A 20608-nucleotide genomic window follows, 5' to 3' on the forward strand; every position below is an offset into this window, starting at 1 on the left:
GCGTGCAGCATGCGCCCACAACGTGGGGGATGTTCTGGAGGCTGACGTCCAGTCAGGCAAGGAGGCACCGCCAGCGGCCCTTCAGACGGCCAAATGTTCTCTACACCACCTGGCAGGCGTGGTTCAGGCGGGCATTGAACCGATCCTGGCTGGCATTGAGGTGGCCAGTGTAGGGGTGCATGAGCCAGGGCTGGAGGGGGTAGGCCACATCTGCCACGAGGCAGAGGGGCACGGTGGTGTCCCCTAGACAGATCTCCCTCTGGGGGATGTAGGTCCCCACCTCCAGCCAGCGGCACAGGCCCGAGTTCCTAAAAACACGGGCATTGTGTGTGCAGCCGGGCCAGCCCACGTACACATCCTGGAAGCGGCCCCGACTGTCCACCATGGCCTGCAGGGCCACAGAGTGGTAGCCCCTGCGGTTGATGTATCTTCCTCTGCTGTGGTCCGGGGCACAGATGGGGATGTGGGTCCCATCCAGGGCCCCAAAGCAGTTCGGGAACCCCATGGAGGCGAATCCAGCGATGGCTGCATCCAGGTCCCCGGGTCGGATGACCCTCTGGAGCAACATGGCGTTAAGCGCCCGGACAACCTGTTGGGAGGGAACACAGGTGCCCATGAGGCTGTGCAGGGTGCCCCAGGGCCCTTCCCCCAGGCACCTCCCCAGGTACCCCACTTGCCCAGCCCTTCCCTTCCTGGTATCCCTCCCTTTCCAGCCCCACACCTGGCCCCTCTCTCCCTCCCTCCCCAAGCCCACACCCAGCGCCCCTGCCCCCCCCAGTGGGTGCGTGCCTGGGCCTCCTTACCTCCATGACGACGGCCCCGACCGTGGCCTTTCCCACTCCAAACTGGTGTCCCATGGAGCGACAACTGTCTGGAGTGGCCAGCTTCCAGACGACTATTGCGACCCTCCTCTCGACGGAGAGGGCGTGCCGCATCTGGGTGTTGTGGTGCCTCAGTGCTGGGGTGAGTCACTGGCAGAGCTCGAGAAAGGTCCGCCGGCACATGCGGAAGTTTCAGAGACACATATCATCGTCCCAGTCCCACATGATGAGCTGCTCCCACCACTCGGAGCTCGTGGGGTAGCTTCAGAGGCGGGGGAGCAGCCGGTGAGGGAGGAAGAGGGGAGCCCGGTGGTCAGGGGCATCCCTGTCTGCCTCCGGGGTGGGCTCCTCTGGCAGGAGCCACTGGGTGGCCTCCCAGGCAGCACCTAGCAGGGCGCTTGCCCCTGGATGACTACCTGGAGGGCCTCCGCTTCCTGCTGCTGCTGCTGCAGCAGCTGGGTGTCCATATCTGCTGTGACTTGGTCTGCAAGAGAGTGGCTACTGCTCTGCAGACCTCATGCTGGGCAGGCCGGGTGTGTCTGGGAGGGGCCCTTTAACGGAGCGGCTTGCAGCTGCCTCAGAAGGGCTAGCGTGCTCTGTGACCCCGTCCGCGGTCTTTCCTGGCCCCTTATTTCGAAAGAGGGTGCTTGTGCATGTGGACGCTCTGCATTTCCTTCCAGGGCGGCTCCTTTCAATGTTCCCCATTGCTACTTTGACAATGAACATCGACATTGCCAGCCCTGGAGGACGCATAGACAATAATTGTCAAAGTAGCCTATTTCGATGTTCTTACTTCGAAATAGGCTACTTCGACGTAATGTGCTAGGGTAGACGTAGCCTTTATCTTTAAAAATTTTGTAATGGTCACCAAAGAGGTCTGTATTCCAAACACCATTTACTCCTGTTAAATGCCTGTTGGAAATAATCACCAAGAAACTTGGATTTCAAAATAAAGGTATAGAAAATATAGCAACCATTTTATAAAAAGTGAACTATTCAAGGATCTCTGCAAGACTTTTTTAAAATAGTTTTCAATGGCATTCATTTGGGATAGAGAAAGTAATTCACTCAAACTGTGTTCACACTTGGCCAAAACTTCGAAATGGCCATGCTAATGGCCAAATCAGAGGATACTAATGAGGCGCTGAAATGAATATTCAGCACCTCATTAGCAAGGTGCTGGCCGCAGCACTTTGAAAGTGCCTCTTTCAATCATGTGTGGCTCGGCTACGGGTGGGGGGGGTCCTTTTTTGAAAGGACCCCACAGACTTCCAAATCCCCTTATTCCTATCAGCTGATAGGCATAAGGTGATTTTGAAATGTGCAGCATCCTTTCGAGAAGGACCCCCCCTATAGCCGAGCTGAGCTGAGCACAATCGAAAGCTGCACTTTTGAAGTGCTGCGGGCGGCAGCATGCGAATGAGGTGCTGAATATTCATTTCAGCGCCTCATTAGTATCCTCTGATTTGGCCATTAGCATGGCCATTTCCAAGTTTTGGCTTAGTGTGGCCACAGCCTCATTCTTATAATGTTCATAATGCTAAATTTACACAATAAATCGTTTAATCCACACACCGTCATGCATGTTACATCTATATCTTGCATACGCATTCAAAATTAGCCCAGTATTCTCCTGTAAATTGAATACTAGTATTCTTTGTAATAGTTTTGTATTATTGTTATTACTACTACTATTAAAAAATAATGCACATGTGCCTCTCTTGGTGAATATTAAACTATAAAAATAAAATTTACTTTTCTAAAACAATGTGTTGATTGCTCCTTTTGGAAGTGACTTTTTATTATGATACATTTTTCTACATCCAGACTGAAAAATCTGAAATAACATTAAAGAATGTATCTAGAATATTTTGGTTTTTTGTTAAAACTGGTGATGGCTCATCTATCTGTGCCACAAATACTCTTTTATAGGCAGTTGGAGACATTTTTGATTCTAAGTAAAAAAAAATTATGATATATTGAAAGCAGTGGGTTTTTTGTGCCAGTACTTGCTGGTACTGAGTATTGGCACGTCGGCAGCTCCAGCTGCAGGATTGGGGTCTCAAGGGGGCAGGGAGGGAAGCCAGCGGAGTATCAGCTCCATTTTTTTTTTTTTTACCAAAAAAGCACTTATTGGCTACATCTACACGTGCCCCAAACTTCGAAATGGCCATTTGCATGGCCGTTTCGAAGTTTGGGGCACGTGTAGACACGGCCATTGAAACTAGTATTAGTCATATTTTCATTATCTGTGCTCTGCATATTTTTAACATATTATTATTACCATACTCAAATTATGTGCATTTTCATGTAGCAAAAACAATGTACTGTAGGCCTTCTAACATGGCATGTGATGTGCTAGTCTTCACTGATCAAAAGAAATTGCCTATTTCAGGCTTTGATTTTAGCCACTTGGTATCCATAAAGCAAGAAAAGGGGAATATACCTTTCCTCCACATTCCTAACACATTTGTTTTTAAAATATTCTTTGCAAGACATAACTGAACTCTGGAGATCCTTAGCAGAGAGAGCACATTACAATGTTTATTCTAGCACTACTTTTGTGTACTTACCTTTAGGAAGAGAAATAACTAGACATGAGATGGGGTGGGGGCCTCTTCCACCTTTCAAATGCCATTAGTAGTACAGTCAAGAAAACTCCAATCTCCTTATCAAAAGGAGACATGAATCTTGGCAGTAAGCTTATTTTCTTTCAAGACAGAAAGACCTTTAACTGAATAACACCTTGGCTACGTCTACACGTGCACCCAACTTCGAAATAGCTTATTTCGATGTTGCGACATCGAAATAGGCTATTTCGATGAATAACGTCTACACGTCCTCCAGGGCTGGCAACGTCGATGTTCAACTTCGACGTTGCTCAGCCCAACATCGAAATAGGCACAACGAGGGAACGTCTACACGGCAAAGTAGCACACATCGAAATAAGGGAGCCAGGCACAGCTGCAGACAGGGTCACGGGGCGGACTCAACAGCAAGCCGCTCCCTTAAAGGGCCCCTCCCAGACACACTTTCATTAAACAGTGAAAGATACACAGAGCCAACAACTAGTTGCAGACCCTGTATATGCAGCACGGACCCCCAGCTGCAGCAGCAGCAGCCAGAAGCCCTGGGCTAAGGGCTGCTGCCCACGGTGACCACAGAGCCCCGCAAGGGCTGGAGAGAGAGTATCTCTCAACCCCCCAGCTGATGGCCGCCATGGAGGACCCCGCTATTTCGATGTTGCGGGACGCGGATCGTCTACACGTCCCTACTTCGATGTTGAACGTCGAAGTAGGGCGCTATTCCCATCCGCTCATGGGGTTAACGACTTCGACGTCTCGCCGCCTAACGTCGATTTCAACTTCGAAATAGCGCCCAACACGTGTAGACGTGACGGGCGCTATTTCGAAGTTACTGCCGCTACTTCGAAGTAGCGTGCACGTGTAGACGCAGCCCTTGTTTGTTTTTTCTTTACTGCTTCTGGATGTCTAAGCCTCTGAAAGGTACAGACAGTGAAATAACCAGCAGGCACTCTTATCAGCCAAATCAACTTCTATCAATTTGCATCCCACTCTCATAAAGGTCACATATTCATCTCCACAACAGGTAAATATCACCTTTTATAAATCAATGCTGTCAAGTTTCTTACTGTACTTTGTCATTCGCGGGATTCATTTACAGTTGCTTCCATGGTGCTTGTAAAAAGAAGCTTTGACCCTGGTCCTGCAATTGATCATGAAGTAGTGTCTCTGTACAAAAAGTTACCAAATCCAGCATGTGTTCCCCCGAAGTCAATTATTTCTATTCTCTAGTTGGGAAGAAAACACATGCTGTATTTATATCACCTGGTAATGATGAAACACTTTCTATTTGAACATTAACTGAAGAGAATATTAAAACAGTAGCCAGTAATATTGGATGCTTTAAAAGTCAACATGGCCAGAAAACTTGTACCCAAAAATGTTAAAAGAGCTGGACAAGGAGCTCCCATTTTTCTAAGGTATGTCTGACCAGCAAAGTTATTTTAAAATAACAGCAATTATTTTGAAATAACTTTCCCAGGATCTGCACAACACAACTGTTATTTCAAAATAATTTCAAATAGCGGTTGGCTTAATTCAAAATAGGGGCTCTTAAGACAGGCTGATATGAATATTCAGTGCCTCATCTGCATTTTCGAATGGCCGTAATTTACATGCCCCTTCTGAAAGGGAGGGGTAGTGTAGCCACAGCCATAGGGAATAGAGCCTATTTTGAAATAAGCCAATGGCTCTATTTTCAAATAGGCTCAATTGTGTGTAGACATTGTGTTAGCTAAGTGTCATTTCGAAATGTATGTTGTGTGTAGCAGTATTAATTCAAAATAATCTATTCCAGAATATCTCTTCTGGAACATCTTATTTTGGAATAACACTCCTGTGTAGACATACCCTAAGAGAAGACTCCTGTGACACACGGGTATTTTGCTTTTCCGCTTACTATTTTTATTTGGTTTGGGCATCTGTTACAGAGTTTTCAAATGTGTCCGTGCAGCTTGCAGGAATTCCATACTTGTAACTGTTTCCTGCAATTTCTGTTTAATTAGCATCCTCATTTTTGTGTACAAGTTATACCTTTCTAGTCTACCACCCTTGGGACACTTGGGACCTGACTAGTGCCAGAGAATTTTCCAGATCATGGGAGGTCAATGTTGTCTAGCAGCATTACCTACACTTCCACTGCTTACTGGGCTCTTAGAAGACATGTAGGGGTAAAGTACAGCTAAATAACAGCACTGAACACTGAGAGCCAGGACTGATGACTGTAAACAAACTTTATGGGACCAAGGGAAATTTAGTCATACTTATGATAAGTTGCCTTCTGGATAACTAAAATCATCCCCAAACATAGATGTTGCCAGACCATAGTGTTCTGGACTAGAGAGATTCAACTTGCAGTTGCCCTTTTCAAAGATGAATGCAGGCTAAATAGGCAATTCTCATACATACTGCAGAGTTTACTAGTGGAGGGCAGGATGACGTTCTATGTATTTAGAACTGAATTAACTCATTTGTAGGGTCCTATGAAATTCACAGTCCCTTTCTGTCAATTTCATGGTCATAGGATTTTAAAAATTGTAAACTGCATTATTTCAGCTACTTAAATCTGAAATTTCACAGTGTTCTAAGTGTAAGGGTCCTGATGCAAAAAACAGTTGTGGGGGAAATCACAAGGTTATTGTGGGGGTGGCAGCAATATTGCTACTCTTACTTATGTGCTGCTGCTGTTGCTGGTAGTAGCATTGCCTTTTGAGTTGAGTCGCTGGAGACTGGAGGCAGCTGACCAGCCCAGCTCTGAAGACAATGCCCCGGCTGAGCAGATGTCCTGTTCTCAAGACAGACTTGCTGCCAGCCACAGCATAGAGGTAAGGGTAGCCTGGTACGGTATGCCAGCCAGCTCTGAAGTCAGCGCAAAAATAAGCATGGCAGTTCTATGACCCCCTAAAATAACCTTGCGACCTCCCTGCATCTCTCTTTGGGTGAGGACCCCCCAGTTTGAGAGACGCTGATCTCTCCTGTGAAACAGGTATAATGTAAGGGTAAAAGCACTCAAAAGATCAGATTTCCTGGTCTGTGATGCTGTCTTCATGACCATGAATTTGGTAGGGCCCTACTCATTTAGTAACACAACAATACTTACTTTAGAGCTTAAGATTTAAGATTTCACAGCAAAGAGAACAAGCAACAATGGTCACTACTTAAGAGAGAAGCTGTCCAAAATGTTCATTTTCAAATAGTCAATCTCTTTCAGTTTCTGAAAGCACCCTCTTTTCAAACTGAATGCTTCACAGACCTATCAACCTCTGTCACAGAGCACTGCTTATGCAAACAGATGTAAAACAGTCTGTCTTGTTAGCTCCCATTTCCCAGACCCAGGCATGACATCGAACATTATTCAACACAGGAATTTATGGCAATGGATATGGGTACATCTTCCTTCCTCACCTCCCTACATATCATGACAAGACTTGAAGCCACAGAGCATTTAAGGGGAAAAGGCATTCAAGTGCTTTTGGCTTCTGGCATGCAGAAGTATTTTGTCATCCAAATGGAGGCTCTGTACCAGGCCTGCCAATGAGGTGAGGGAGGCAACTACTTCAGGGCCCACCGATTCAAAGAGGCTCGGGGTTCCTTGCAACTGCTGCTGCTAGTAAATGAACGCCAGAGCACTGAGTGGTACATTCTGGACAGCACTGAGGCTGCCTGGAGGAAGGTAGCCTCAGTCACACCCTGTCTTCCCAAGGCCCCTCACTTCCAGGGTGCAAAGACCCCTTCCCACGCCTTGCCCAGGGGGGCTTGGTGGGTCTGTCAGCCCCACTGCTTGTAACAGAGTTTCATGTTGTATCTCTCAGTGAGATTCCACATAGGCAGAAAAACTACTGAGCCAAGGAGCTCAGCCTGAGTCTACACTGCAGCTGGATTACCAACAGGCAATTGTTTCATTCCCCCTATTGCACTGCAATTATCACACGCTCACGTAACTGAATTACTGTTCCCCCATAAGCCCCTCATCCTTGTATCTCCCCTTGCTGAGCTACACAGAATGAGTTTTCAGATTTTAGTAACAAGGACAGGACATGGTTTTGTGAGTGTTTGTGAGTGTTTGTGATACATGATGGCCAAGGAGTCACTTCACTTGTTCAGCCTACCGCTCAGTCCATCTTTGCACCAGTGATCAATATTTTTGCTTCAGACACACAGTTAGCCTGATGGGGAAGATGGAAACTCTTTGTCTGGAGGCAGTGGGTCAGATTCTGCCACTTTTTCTTACGCTGAGTAGTACCTTGCTCTGTAAGCCGGCCAGAGGAAATTGTTGAGCCTGGTAACGGTAGCCGGGTTAAGCTGTATTGTTAGACTACAGGTGGGCAAAAGCCATATAGAGTTTTGATCCATTTCTGAACCTCTTCAAGGTTAGGAAGTATGGCTCAATTAAGCCAAAATGGATCTCTTTTTCTGAGATAGGCCCAGTCTCTGGATCTGGATCCAAAGTTCCAGGGGATTCAGATCCCAATGTGTGGTTTCCACTACCTTAGTGAAAGCACTTTATAGTTACAACAAAGCCCATTAACATTTCTCTGTCCAAGTGAACATGACTGAAGAATACTGCAGTTAGGATAGCTGAGAGTGCAAGATTTCTGCCCTGGCTGCATTCTGTAAACACTGAAACTGGCTGTTGAGAACAAAACTAATGATAAAAATTTGTTGATAAAATGTATAATCACAGCAATGTGTATGTTTTAATGCAAAACAATGACAGAAAAATAAGTGACCTATTTAAGCTCACAAAACAAACATATTTTTCCCAAGCAGCTGGCATAATTAAGTACTAGGCAAAGGCTTCCTGTTTATCATTCACATATTTTGCACCAGCTCCAGACTCATAATATTCATGAATGCTTTGAAATAGCATATTTGTTCCCAAGGAGATTAACCCTGAAGTGAGACAAATTTACATGAAGTTGCGTTAAGCATTACACATTCACATTTACCTCGAGTGAGGAGCTGTATAAAATGGAAAAACATCAGAATGAAGAGAGAGCAATACTAGTGCTTAGTAGCATGCATCCAACTGCCTTGAAATCCTGCATCCTCTGACTCCCGTCTTCTATAATCCACGTCTGAATTTTTTTGTGTATGTTCGAGAGGTTTTGCAAGACAAATATTTGCAATGTCCAATGGAAATAGCAGTAAACTACTGCCCTAGGAGATGGGCTGGCTCTTGCAGTTGTAGTGAAGTGCCTAGTGCCATTGGTATTTTTTTGCCTTGGAGCATTTTGGTATCGCTATTTCCCCATCCGGAGCCAGTCAATGTTTATTTTACATTCTTTGGTTTTATATTCTTGCCACCTCCCAGTTCCCAGCTACCATTCTCTTCCTGACCTGGCTTCCCTACCCCCTTACTTCTCTCTCTGTTCTTCTGCTTCTCTGTCCCTTCACCCATTTCAGCCTCTTTGGTCTCCTTTGGTGTGGTTGCAGGCCTGACCCAAGACCCACTGATTTTAAATGGCTTTGGCTAAAGCCCTCAGAGGGAGTCCACAATGCTCTGCTAACCTGATAATCTTATATCTGGAAGAGAGACAGTCGTGACCTGTAATAGCATGAGCCTAATTACCTTACTGTTGCCACTGCCTGGTACCTTTGGGTTGGGGACCTAGCAACGTATGTACATGGCAGCAGGGAACTGGACTCCTATTCCAGGCAGACACACTCATGCTAGCCAGGCTCAGGCTAGCATGCTAAAAAAGGAGGATGGGCGGCAACTCAGGATCTCAAGTAATGCTCCATCTACTCTCTTCCATCCCCGGGTGGAATAATTTTTATATGCACCAAGGCATGTGCAAAAGTGCGCCAGCAGAAACAAAGTGTAGCTGTGGGCACTCTGCTAAACAGTGAGGCAGCATTTGAATCTCTCCTGAGTGGCCGCTCAAGCACTCAACTTACAGGGAAGACTGCTGTCAAGCCCACCCATCTCTAGGTCTGTGCCCAGGTGACTGCCCGCCCCCTCACCCCATCACCAGAGTCGCAACCTCCACATTGCTATTTTTAGGGTGCTAGCTCAAGCCCTGCTCATGGGAACCTGTCCACCCAGACAGGAAGAGTTGCTCCACCTAAAGTGTAGACATACCCTAGGAGCACAGGACGGGTGGGCTGGAGAGCTCCCAATATTGTCACTGAACACTGGGAATTAGCAGCAGCCAATAGAGCGGGACGCCATATCCAAAATATTGGATATTATTCCATCCTGTGTGGTTCCTATCCTGGTGTGTACGTTTTGTTTTGGTTGGTTCTAAAAGAGGAATATAGCAGAAGATATTGTTATCACACAACTGGTTAAAAAATCAATCAGGAGAGTCTGTCATTTCTAATTGGGACAGCTGGTAATTATAGAAATAGTCAGCAAATATGACTTCCCATCAAAATCATTTCACAACATTGGATACTTTGCTCCCCTTTATAAAATAGAATGTTCTGAGTTCTAAATTACTGGGTAGACCTCCGACCACCACCTGTGGGGAGAGGGGTTTTCCTTCGTGAAGATTTATTACAAATGCATGACAAGGCAAATGTCTGCAATCACTGACTGCCACCAGTTCAACAACAGTTACATTTGATGTAGCATCAATAAATATGCGTGAGGTGCATAAAAATCTATTTTAATATCTCCATGAATAGTAATATCCTGTGTTACAAAAGAAAAGAGGTAAAAGGTCTTTTACATATTATGAAAAATGTGTTCACAGTGACAGCAAAGTATACCTTAAACCCAAATAAAACTACCTTGCTCCCTGTAGGGAAGTTTTGTGTATTTTTGTACTTAACTCACTTGGTTTTCAATATAATACAGAAAAAGCCCTTTTCTCAAAACCACGTGATGATGGAAAGACAAAATATTATCCTGCTCTGTACGCTGTAACTTCTATACTGATAATCAACAATTTAGCATATAATTACAAACATAGAAAACATCTCTGCTACTGCATTCAAGTTACATACACAGCCAATATCAAAAATACACAATAAAATACATGGAAAGCAAGATTTTCTTTCACTTTTTGAATGCTCATTTCAGGATGGGAATGGTGTGAACAAGAAATCTGGAAGAAATATGTATGTAAGAATGTTTCCCTTTAACATATTGCAATCCTGAAATAAGCACTCAACAAGAGGAAGACAAAGTTACCATGGTATATCATTTAAAGAGCGGAAGACAATCTACAAGTTAGTTGCAGACTTGGATGAATCCTAATGCTACTAAAATGAAGTTCATGTATGGAAAGGCTTAAAACCAACACTAACAAACAAGTCAATACAACTCAAATAGAAAAGGCTTTATGAATGAAACATCGAATCCTGAAGACATGTATTACTGGTCATAGTGATTCCCATTATCAATAATTCCATTGATTATTGGTGGCAGAAAGCATTATCCTAAGTGTCATTTCCAACAGGGGGTGCAAAAAGGTGGCCTTTTAAAATTCTCTGTGCAAGCAGCTAGAAGATTTAGGGGGAAAGCAACACTTTTATTACATTAATTGCTGAGCTCTGCTGATGTGCACAGAAGTGCAGAGCTCTTGTCTTAAAATTTATGTTCATTACAAATACTGGACACCATGAATGTCAGATCTATTGCATGCAAATCATTCACTTTGTATGGCTAAATAAAAATACATACAGACATAAGAAAGGATCACAAAATCTATTTACATAATCTTTGACAGGAAACAGCACATTCATTTAAGACTAAATCATTAGCTTAAAATTTGCTTTTCTAAATAATGTAAAAGTCAAGGACTATACTTCCTGCTAAAAATCCTTCATTCAATGATACAGTTTGTAAACACTGAATATGTACATGCATACAATTTACAGTCTCAGAAGAAAATAAATTTCTGGCTTATCATCACTGCTTGGCTCCATCTGCAAAACAGAATCATCTCTACAAAACTTGTCATTGCATCCATAGCGTAAGGAAGTACATGCCCCCTCTGGTACACCTCGACCTTCCAAATCCTCCCCAGTGAAGTTATTCAGGTATCTTGCTATGTAAGAGCCTGTGGAATGCCTGTTGATAACAGGAGCTGATACTGATGGTTTGCTTCTTAGAACTACCCCTGCTACGCTGCTAGTATTAGAAAGTTTTTGCTTGTTAGCTTCTTGTCGTTCCTTAGCACGACTGGCAATATTGCGCACTCTGCTTTGACTTCTGGATGACAGTTTTCTGACCAGTGCTTTGGGGCAATCATCATCATTCTGCTCTGAATACAAAGTTTGACAGTTGTCCTCCTGGTCAAAGGACACTAGTTTTCGCAATTGTTCTGTAAGGCTGTCCGTAGATTGTGGTCTCTTTGTTCTCATAGCTGCAACTTTCTTGTCTCTCATGCCAGATGTAATAAAGCTCCTACTTATATATTTATACTTACTTTCAAAATTGCAGGAGATATCCTCTGATGTCAAGTCTCCAAGGCTCTTGGATTTGCAAGGACTAGACTGTTTGACAGCTGTAGCAACAGGGTAGGGCAGAGTGTTCTTGGGTGTAGGTGAATGCATATTAAGTCTGGATCTCTGGGAGACATACAACAAATCGTTTTGTGTATCTGAAGTTTGCAGATAATTATTATGCAAAAAGCCAACACTCTGAAATGTTGGGTAAGGAAAACTTTGATTTCTTGCAGTTCTAAAATTATGTGAATTATCAAGGACAGCACTGTGAAGGTCCTCATTAATTAAATTATTCCCAGAGATTCTCTCACAGTAGTATACTGAGTCCTGCTTATGCTTCAGTTTCAAAGAAGCAGCCAGTTGGCTCATATCTTCCCTCTTGAATTCGTATGCAGTGATCAGGAGATCTTGGGAATCCCCCTCAACTTCAATTAGACTGCTGCCTGCTGAGTTTACAAAAGCAGGAGGGTCCCCTATTGTATCCTCCAAAGTACAGCTGTTAGATGTGCAGGAACTACAGTCCTCAAGGGTTTCCCCATTTATTCCATAATTCCTTTTGGGCTTTGCTGTTAGCAAATGGAGAGAGGTTGAGCAAGGAGATACTGGAAGGCTATTTTCCACACAGTTTGACTTTTTGCAAGCTTGTTGATCAATTGGTTTACAATCAGAGGCTGGTGAAAGAGATGCCTCATGGACAATTGTGTACAGGGAAAATTTTGTCGTCTCAGGGCTGGAGCACAAAGCAGGACCTGGTGTTGAGAATAATGGAGATTCAACAGATTTTACATTAGTAAAGTCTTGTTTAAGGGGTGTACTTAGATCAACAGTGAGCGGGTGTGGCTGTGTAGACACCAGACTGAGGATTTGATTGCTGGTGCCATGAAGACTTGAAACAATAGTCAGATTAGTTTGGTCATCTGTAACATCAAACTGTCCAATCAGTGCAGAGACAGAACTACTCATCTCGGTCTCGTTTGTTAAAGAAACCTCATCAATAAGACGAGAAACATCACTATCCTGCAGGATTATAGTGGAGTGTGAACCCTGGATGTCACAACAGACAGTGGAAGAGATATCCATGGCTACAGAACTTCTCATAATGATATCCTGTTTGTTATTTTCAAATCCCTGTTCATTTTGAAAATGACAACTTCCCGCTAATCTTCTTCGCTCTTCTTCATACACTCCAGTCTTTTCTCCTCTCTTTTCACCTGTATAATTTGTGCCTTGTTTTAATTCTGTTCCAAGATCAACAGCTGAATCCTGCCATACATGAACAGGTTCGTTGGAAAGATGACTTTCCTGATACTCTGTGGAGTGACTGGTTTCAGCTTTCCCACTTACAAAATTGGAGATTTCTCCATGTTCATGAGTAGGTGATTCTGCAGAACTGCCAAGTCTGGTGTCACTCTGGGAAGCAGCTTTTTTATGCAGAGATGCAGAGTTTGCAGAAGGTGCGGCTTGCTCAGGGGACGAAAAGATACATTCTTTCAAGTTTGTTTGGGTCACACTTGTACCATTGTGGATGGCTGCTAGATCAAATAAAAAGCACAGTAGTGACATACATTTTGGTTACTACCTTCTAGAAACTATTTTGCCTTTAGACAGACAAATGGAGAATGTAAAATTAGTTACAATTGTGATAAGACTTAATTATGGGGTTGTGCAGGTTTAGTAAAAATTATCCATGTGATGTGAATAAATGGGAAAATATAGTTGCAGGCACTTCATTGAAGCTTCCTTTGAATGTCTATTACATCAGACACATGATGTAATATTTATAAATAATGTCAATGAGGTACCATATTTTGTACATGTGTCATTACCTTCAGTTCTCTTCCTATTCAGATTTGTACTATAAAGAAGCATGGCAATAAAGACAGAACAAAACAGCTCTGTTAAACACCACAGCACATCCAGAAACAAGAGGAATATTTAAAAGAACTCTGAGTAAAATATCAGATAGTTGGATCCATGCATAATGTTTTCGCTAACAATTTATACACAACTTTAGATTTCAGTTGTGAGCCTCTAACAACATTTTACTTTCTAAACTTTTGCATTTGTAAGGGGACAAGATTTTAATTCCAGGAAAGAGTATATTTTACATGCTTCTATATTTGCTTATCAAATTCTGGTTACATTTCTATACCTACATAGGCTGAATCCTGCCACCATTACTCATTCCTTCCTTAGATTAAAACTCCTGTTAATTTCATCTATACTTTTATCTAACTAAGCACAACAGGACAAAAGGAAATTGACCTTTTATGAATTACATAGTTTCTAACATTCAACAGAAATCAGGTACAATTAGAAAAAGCTGGCTTGGGACCACTGGCGTGGTCACTTTCCCAGCCAAGGATGCTTCTGCAAAAAATTAGGTTAAACCCTAGATGTTTTATTAACAGATTGACGGATGGTCAGATGGTAAAAGCACTACAGATTTCCTTTAATTTGTGGCCCTTTGTCCTCATGGGCCACTAGGAGACATATTGAATGGACTCTGATCCCTTATAAAATGAGTTCATCTGTGGCTGACTATGCTTTGGTGATGCCACTGTCTACCTAGCTAGCTAAGGAGAAGTAGGGTAGCTCCAGGACCAAATCAATTAGAGTGGAAAGAAACAAAGATGGTGTTTTCCTCACAAGAGCAGTTCTGGCAAGATACATTTTAATTGCTCTTCTTGCATCCATCGTGTGCCACACTTTTATCTCACAGGCATGGAGACTTCGGGAAAAACCAGAAGAATTTCTCCTTACTCTATAGAGGAGAAGAGCTACACTTAGCTGTGAATCATTCTGGAGTCTGAGCCAAGTAATATAGTAAGTCCTCACATAAGATGCAGTGAGTTAGGTATCTTTCAAAAGCAGAGGAGATGTGATTGTGACCAGAAAGTCTTTATGGTGAGGAAATAAAAGGTACTGGATGACGTCAGATCACAAAGATAATAACTATAGCACTGAGGTCAGAATTTAGATTAAAATATTGGCCTGCCTGTTGGTTTGGATAGAGATAATGCCGTCAGGCTCAGGTGATGTCTCACAAAACTTAGAAGAGTCTGTGTTTTAAGAATGTAACATGAAGGGTGGTGAGGAGATGACTTTGGCTAAAATTTAAGTCATCTAGCAGAAATACAAGGCTTGAACTGACTAGTTTCCAGGGCTGATCCATTTTGATGGGGGAATCCATTTTTTTCCAAATTCTCATCTAGGCCAAGAGGGTGGAAGACTTGCACAAAGATAACAGAGTCTGTAACTCAGCCAAGTATTCCATCTTGTGTAAATCTTGCCACTTATTGCCCAAACTGTGAGTTTCACTAATCTGGACAGATACAAAAGTGGGTCAGAGAACAGGAGATCCTGCCTGCTGGAACATGGATTACAGCTTGTCTAGGCAACAGTTCCACTAGGACTAAGAACCACCGCATTCTTAGCAAACTGAGGGTGACTGAAAAGGAGAAGACCACAGTCTGGAAGGAGACACTGAAGAGAAGTTGATTCAGTCATCTGTGTCACTGAGATTCGACTCCCAGTGGCATTAAGTCTGGGCCGGTGGTGAAGAATAACCTCACTCTTGTGTTCTAACTGAATATGAATAGGTCCCTTTTGAAGTGGCCTACCTCCATGGATATCAGCTTGGTCAGGGACCATTCTGAGCTGTCTATCTGCTAATAAATTAGCTTGTTGTCTGTTGTGATGTGACCCACCAGCATGTGGTTACCAGGGAGGCCTTCAGAAGAGTGAAGAAGTTTTGAAGTTCTTTCTAAGAGTGTTGTCTAACTCGCTGCCTGCAGAGATTTCAGGAATTACCACATCCTCTACCAGGGATGCCCATTCTGGCAGATGAAAAGGGAATCTTTGAATTCTAGGACACAGTGGAACTTCAAGGCTTGCTACCTGAGTCTTATATTTTGTGAGGATGTCAAACTTTGTTTTCCTTTTGCTCACCCCAAAATCAGCTTTTGAAAGCTAGGGACCAGATTCTGTTCCTTTCAAGAATGCAGGGAAGGTGGGGCAAAGATGGCTAAGGCCACAACTTAGAATTACAGAATCACAGAACACGAGAACTGGAAGGGACCTCGAGAGGTCATTGAGTCCAGTCCCCTGCCCTCATGGCAGGACCGAGCACGGCCTAGACCATCCCTCATTGATGTCTATCTAACCAGCTCTTAAACATCTCCAGTGATGGAAGTACCACAATCTCCCTAGGTAACTTGCCTTTTCTTGGGGCCTGCCTAACCTACTTAAATTTAAGAGGGGCTACAAAGGCTCTGAAAGTTGCCGGTCCACGGCCAAGAATAACGGGAATGCAGACACATGTTGCCCATGCCTTCTGCTACAAGCATTCTCTAGAAATCTTTCCTGCACCAAGAACTGAAAAGGGGGCAGTGGTAGTGCAGAGTTGCCTGCCAGAAATGCTCCATCTGAGGAATCCCCCTTTTTTCCTCATGGGCAATTTCTGTTGGGTGCCCAATCCTTTTATATCACTGGAACAGCATGAAGGGGCCAATCTGGCTTTCAGATTGCAGCGGGTAAACCCAGAGTGCTGAATTGCTGCTCTGCGCTACCAAAAGAACAGTCCTCTGGAACGCCCCCAGTATGTTACACTTCAAACTGTGGCCCAATGGATCTAAAATAAATTTGTTCTGTGTAACTCCAAGAATCAAAGCCTACCACCAGTGAATATTTATATTTTAATCGAGGAATATAAAATAATTCAATTTGCAGCCCGGCCCACCTTTTTCCCCAAAAAATCCAGATTTTTAATTTTGCACATTAATTTTAAAGAACTATGTTAAGGTTAATTTATAAAATTAAAAATTTTACTTTTCCCTTTACATTTGTTCACAAAAGTTCATATTTTTCTTTATATACTCTGTTTCCAAAACAAATGCTTTGTGCTTTTTTACACCTTGGGAAAAAACGAACACACAAAACCAGCTCCTCTCTCTCATTCGTAAACTCACAGTAATAAACCCAGAGCTTGAAAATAACTAAGGAAAAAACAATTTGGGCAGGGATGTAGATTTCAGATTTAGGCTTTTAAAGGCTGCTTTACAAAAGAACTGCAAAAAAGTAACTTCTTTAATTATGAGGAGAATCTTGGCAATTGTTTCCTAAACAAATCTGTGGAAACATTTTGGGTTTCACTTTGTCAGGACAGAAGAAATATAAAACTACAAGGGAGAGTTTTCTTGTATATCACTTTGAAAAGCACAAAAATCATTGTACATCTTTTTGGGCTTGATCCTGCAGTCATTCACATGAGCTGAATGGCATTACTCACATGAGGGTTGCAGGGTTCCACTTAATTTCATGGTTTTAAAGCTCTGCTTTAAAAAACACTTTGAAAAAATCTTACCAGAGGTATTTTCTTTGCATTTTGTGTCTTTACTTGTTTCACATTCCAGTGATGGCAATCCCTCTAGAAGGAATTTATCAGCCGGCATAGAAGCAGGACGTGCTTGCAAACTTCTGGCTGTACGCCTTATAATGCCTTCCTTGTCTTTCACATTTGTGGCATCACAGGTATCATCTTTACTTTCTGTCGCTTCCTGAAAGCCCATTTTGCTCTTCTTCCTGCCTTTTGCTGGAGCACTCGCCGTGCGCCGGAGAAGTCGATCGCCAATGGAGCGTTTCCGCACATAATGCCCGTTGTTTTCGGCAGAATTGTGTTTGGGGTTCTTGTTAAACAACCCTTTCAGTCCTATCAGCTGCCTATTCTGAAAACAAGGCAACAACCACACTCTGTAAGTTCAGCCGGGGTTTTAAACTGCTGTGGTACACATATTTGTGCATCACCAATGCAACATCAAAAAGCAAAGCAAAGCAAAGCAAAACAAAAATTCACACCAACGAATTTACATATATTCAGCCTAAGAAACAATCAGCACAGATCACCATGAATTCATGCATGTAAGACTTTCCCCTCATTAGGAAGGCACCCTGCCATAATAACTGTGGATTTTTACTTGAAGTTTCCTAATTAGAGCTGACAAGACATGAAGAAATGCTCTGTAGTGAAGATTACCCATTAACATGGAGTTGTATGACACAGACCTCACCAAAGCAACATTCCAGTATTTCAGAAGAGTGGAGATATATGGTAGCTATGGTACAGCATGCAGCTGCAAACTGTTTGACAAATCTGTGCCCAGCAAGTATAAAGTGCATGCTAAAGAAGACTACCTTAGTGGCTCCTAGAAAGTGCAATATAGTATAGCTGGGATTGAGGATTAAAGGACTCCACTGAAAGGGAAACAAATGCAAATATTTGGCCAACATTTTCAGGGTTATGACAGAAGCAAACAAAATAAATAGTTGGTGTAAGTAATTCACTATAGTGAGCAATTTTAAATGGTTTATTAGTTTTACACCAATCTCATTCAGATGGTCATTTTGTTCCATATCCTCAGTTATATGGGGAATGGAAAGTACGTCCAGATTTTTAAATATATATTGCAAAATATTGGTACAGTCCATGATTAAAGTAATGTTTGGTGGTTGGACAAAATTATACAGATATGGTCAGGGTATGTTTTAAAATCCTCTTGTAGTGTTATCATTCACCCCAATTATTCTAAGTTATTTAGAAATTCACTTTTTTCTTAACTCTGTCCTCTCTGCAGAGTATGCAAGCCAAACAGCAACCCTTGCTGAATGTCAATGACATGGCGTTATACTTGTATTCATGTGTGCATCTGGATACCTGGTCACCCCTATAAATTTTCTTCAGTCCTTTTAATTTTCTTTTAAGATGGATTTAGTCGTGGTGAAAGATATCAGACTGATCACTCTGGAGACTGAAATAGCTCTATGTTTCCATGGAACAGACACAGCCTAAGCAATGTTAATGCAAGTTTCTCTGCAGTGGTCTCCACCCTTTGTTCAAGGAACATGCTGAGACCAGGGTGCCAATTGCAGGGTACGCCTGTACGCATGAATCTAGATTGATTGCCATGAAATTTAACAGAGAGCAGGATGCTCATGAAACAGTGACAACATTCAGTCTCTGGGCTATGTTAAAACTGATGACCTACGCCTCATCTACACACACCTTTGTCCCTCAAATGTTTCCACTGATGCAGATCTACTGCCTTGAGCAACTGCAGGACCTCTAAAACAGGCACAGCAGTGGTGGTGTTGGTTTTATCTCCTGCTGTTTATATCTGCTCTGATCAGAGAGAAAGACACTGAACTACCTGCAAGCGTGAGAGTAACTTAAATTTCTTACAGCTACAATCTTATCACAAACATCCCTCCCCGACACTCCCATAGGATCGTACCTGTAAGAAATCTAGGTGTGAGATGGAGTGCATGGGGCTCAAGACAGAGGGCTTGGGGGAGGCTATGGGGGAGCCAAAGATGGGAGCCTGCGGGTGTGGGAGAGCTGATGGCAGGGGATTGAGGGATCCAGGCAGGAGAGGTGGTAGAGGATTCAGGGTAGGGTATTGGGAGGTGTGGGGCGTTCAAGGCAAGAGATGGTGGTTTAGGAGTAAAGGTAAGGTGGGGGGCTCAGTGCAGGAGTGGGGGTTGCAGGAGTCAGGGAAGGGGGTTGGGAATGCATGGGAGAGCTTGGGGCTGGGAATGTAGACACCATCCTGTCCAGCCACCCAAGCAATGTAGCTGCTTGTCTCTTACTGATGTGCCACCCCAGGGTACACTGGCTTACTTTCACCTTTGGCTACAGGAGTGGTCGCTGGAGCCCTGGGCCCTTTAAATAGCTGCCAGAGAGGAAAGTGGTCCAGCCACACTAAGGGTCTGGTATGTGTGTGTGGAAGAGAGGTGACATACTCTGAACAGATATGAGGGCCAGCTGCTCTCAGCTCCACCCCTTCTGACCTTGGCCCCACCCCTTCTGGAAGCATGGAGCTGGGCACACACCCCCTTGCCCAGAGGCCTGTGGAGGTTATTGGCTCTTCTGACTACTTGATTCCTCTTTTTACACTCCTTAAAAAAGAGATTTTTTGCAATTGAAATGAAGGTCCTTTTTGTTCTTGCTAGCCTGGTCTGCTCTACTTATTTTCTCTATGCCTCTGATTGCTGGTAATCCTTTGAACCGCTCTTTGTACTAGTGTATAACTCCTTCTGTTAACTAGTGAGTAGAGGCCCCTAATACTGAAATAATGAAGATTTACTTTCATTTTAAAACAGGAAGAAATTTTAAAACATTGAAGTTTCAATATTTTCATTTTTTGAAACACTGAAGAAAAGCAGTAACACTTCACAAGCTAAAATTTAAGTGGTTGAGAACTAAAAATGGAGTTTAAAAATATCTTGTCAAATACCCAGAAGTAATGGTGTGACCACAACTCTTGATAATTAATTTTTTTAAAAATCAAGTAACTGCAAATAAGCCTATAGTAATGTACTTACTGTCCCTAGATGTGAAATGTATATTAGGTGATAAAGGAAAAAGTATTTTCGGTTATGCGTGCTGAGATTGTGACAATGATATTGCTCTGAGATTAAAATGATATTCTGAAAGGGTCAAGAGGAAAATTTTATATTATGGGCCTTATTCTCCATCACCCTGGACTTTGTGCAGTCATTTACTTAGGGGTCAAGGAGTGAAGCTGCACTGGGTAAATGGTGACACAAAGTGTAGAGCAGTGGCGAATAATGACCTATGTCTCTTGTTGTCGCAGCTGTTGTTTTTTATATTTTGCTTTTCTCTGAAGCGTTAGATGTTAGCTCCTACCAGAGGCAGGACATTACATTTGCTAGATTACAGGTCAGATCCGATACATCCCATGACAAATGCTATGTTCCAGAATTGTAGGAATCAATCAGAACCCACAT

At 43.1% G+C, this 20608-nt stretch overlaps 1 protein-coding gene across 1 annotated transcript in view; it reads right to left on the reverse strand.

The window, feature by feature from the left end:
* Positions 1-10109: 10109 nt before the first annotated feature.
* PLCH1 (phospholipase C eta 1) overlaps positions 10110-20608 on the reverse strand; it is a 161247-nt gene continuing 150748 nt past the window's right edge. The window contains exons 22-24 of the mRNA XM_075003959.1: positions 17996-18055; positions 17169-17529; positions 10110-13335 (exon numbers count right to left, since the gene is read on the reverse strand). Of these exons, the coding sequence (XP_074860060.1) occupies positions 11228-13335; positions 17169-17529; positions 17996-18055 (2529 nt within the window). The 3' untranslated portion in view covers positions 10110-11227. The remainder of the gene's footprint in view (positions 13336-17168; positions 17530-17995; positions 18056-20608) is intronic.

This window comes from Carettochelys insculpta, chromosome 10 (genome assembly GCF_033958435.1).
Source record: "Carettochelys insculpta isolate YL-2023 chromosome 10, ASM3395843v1, whole genome shotgun sequence".
NCBI lineage: Eukaryota > Metazoa > Chordata > Testudines > Carettochelyidae > Carettochelys > Carettochelys insculpta.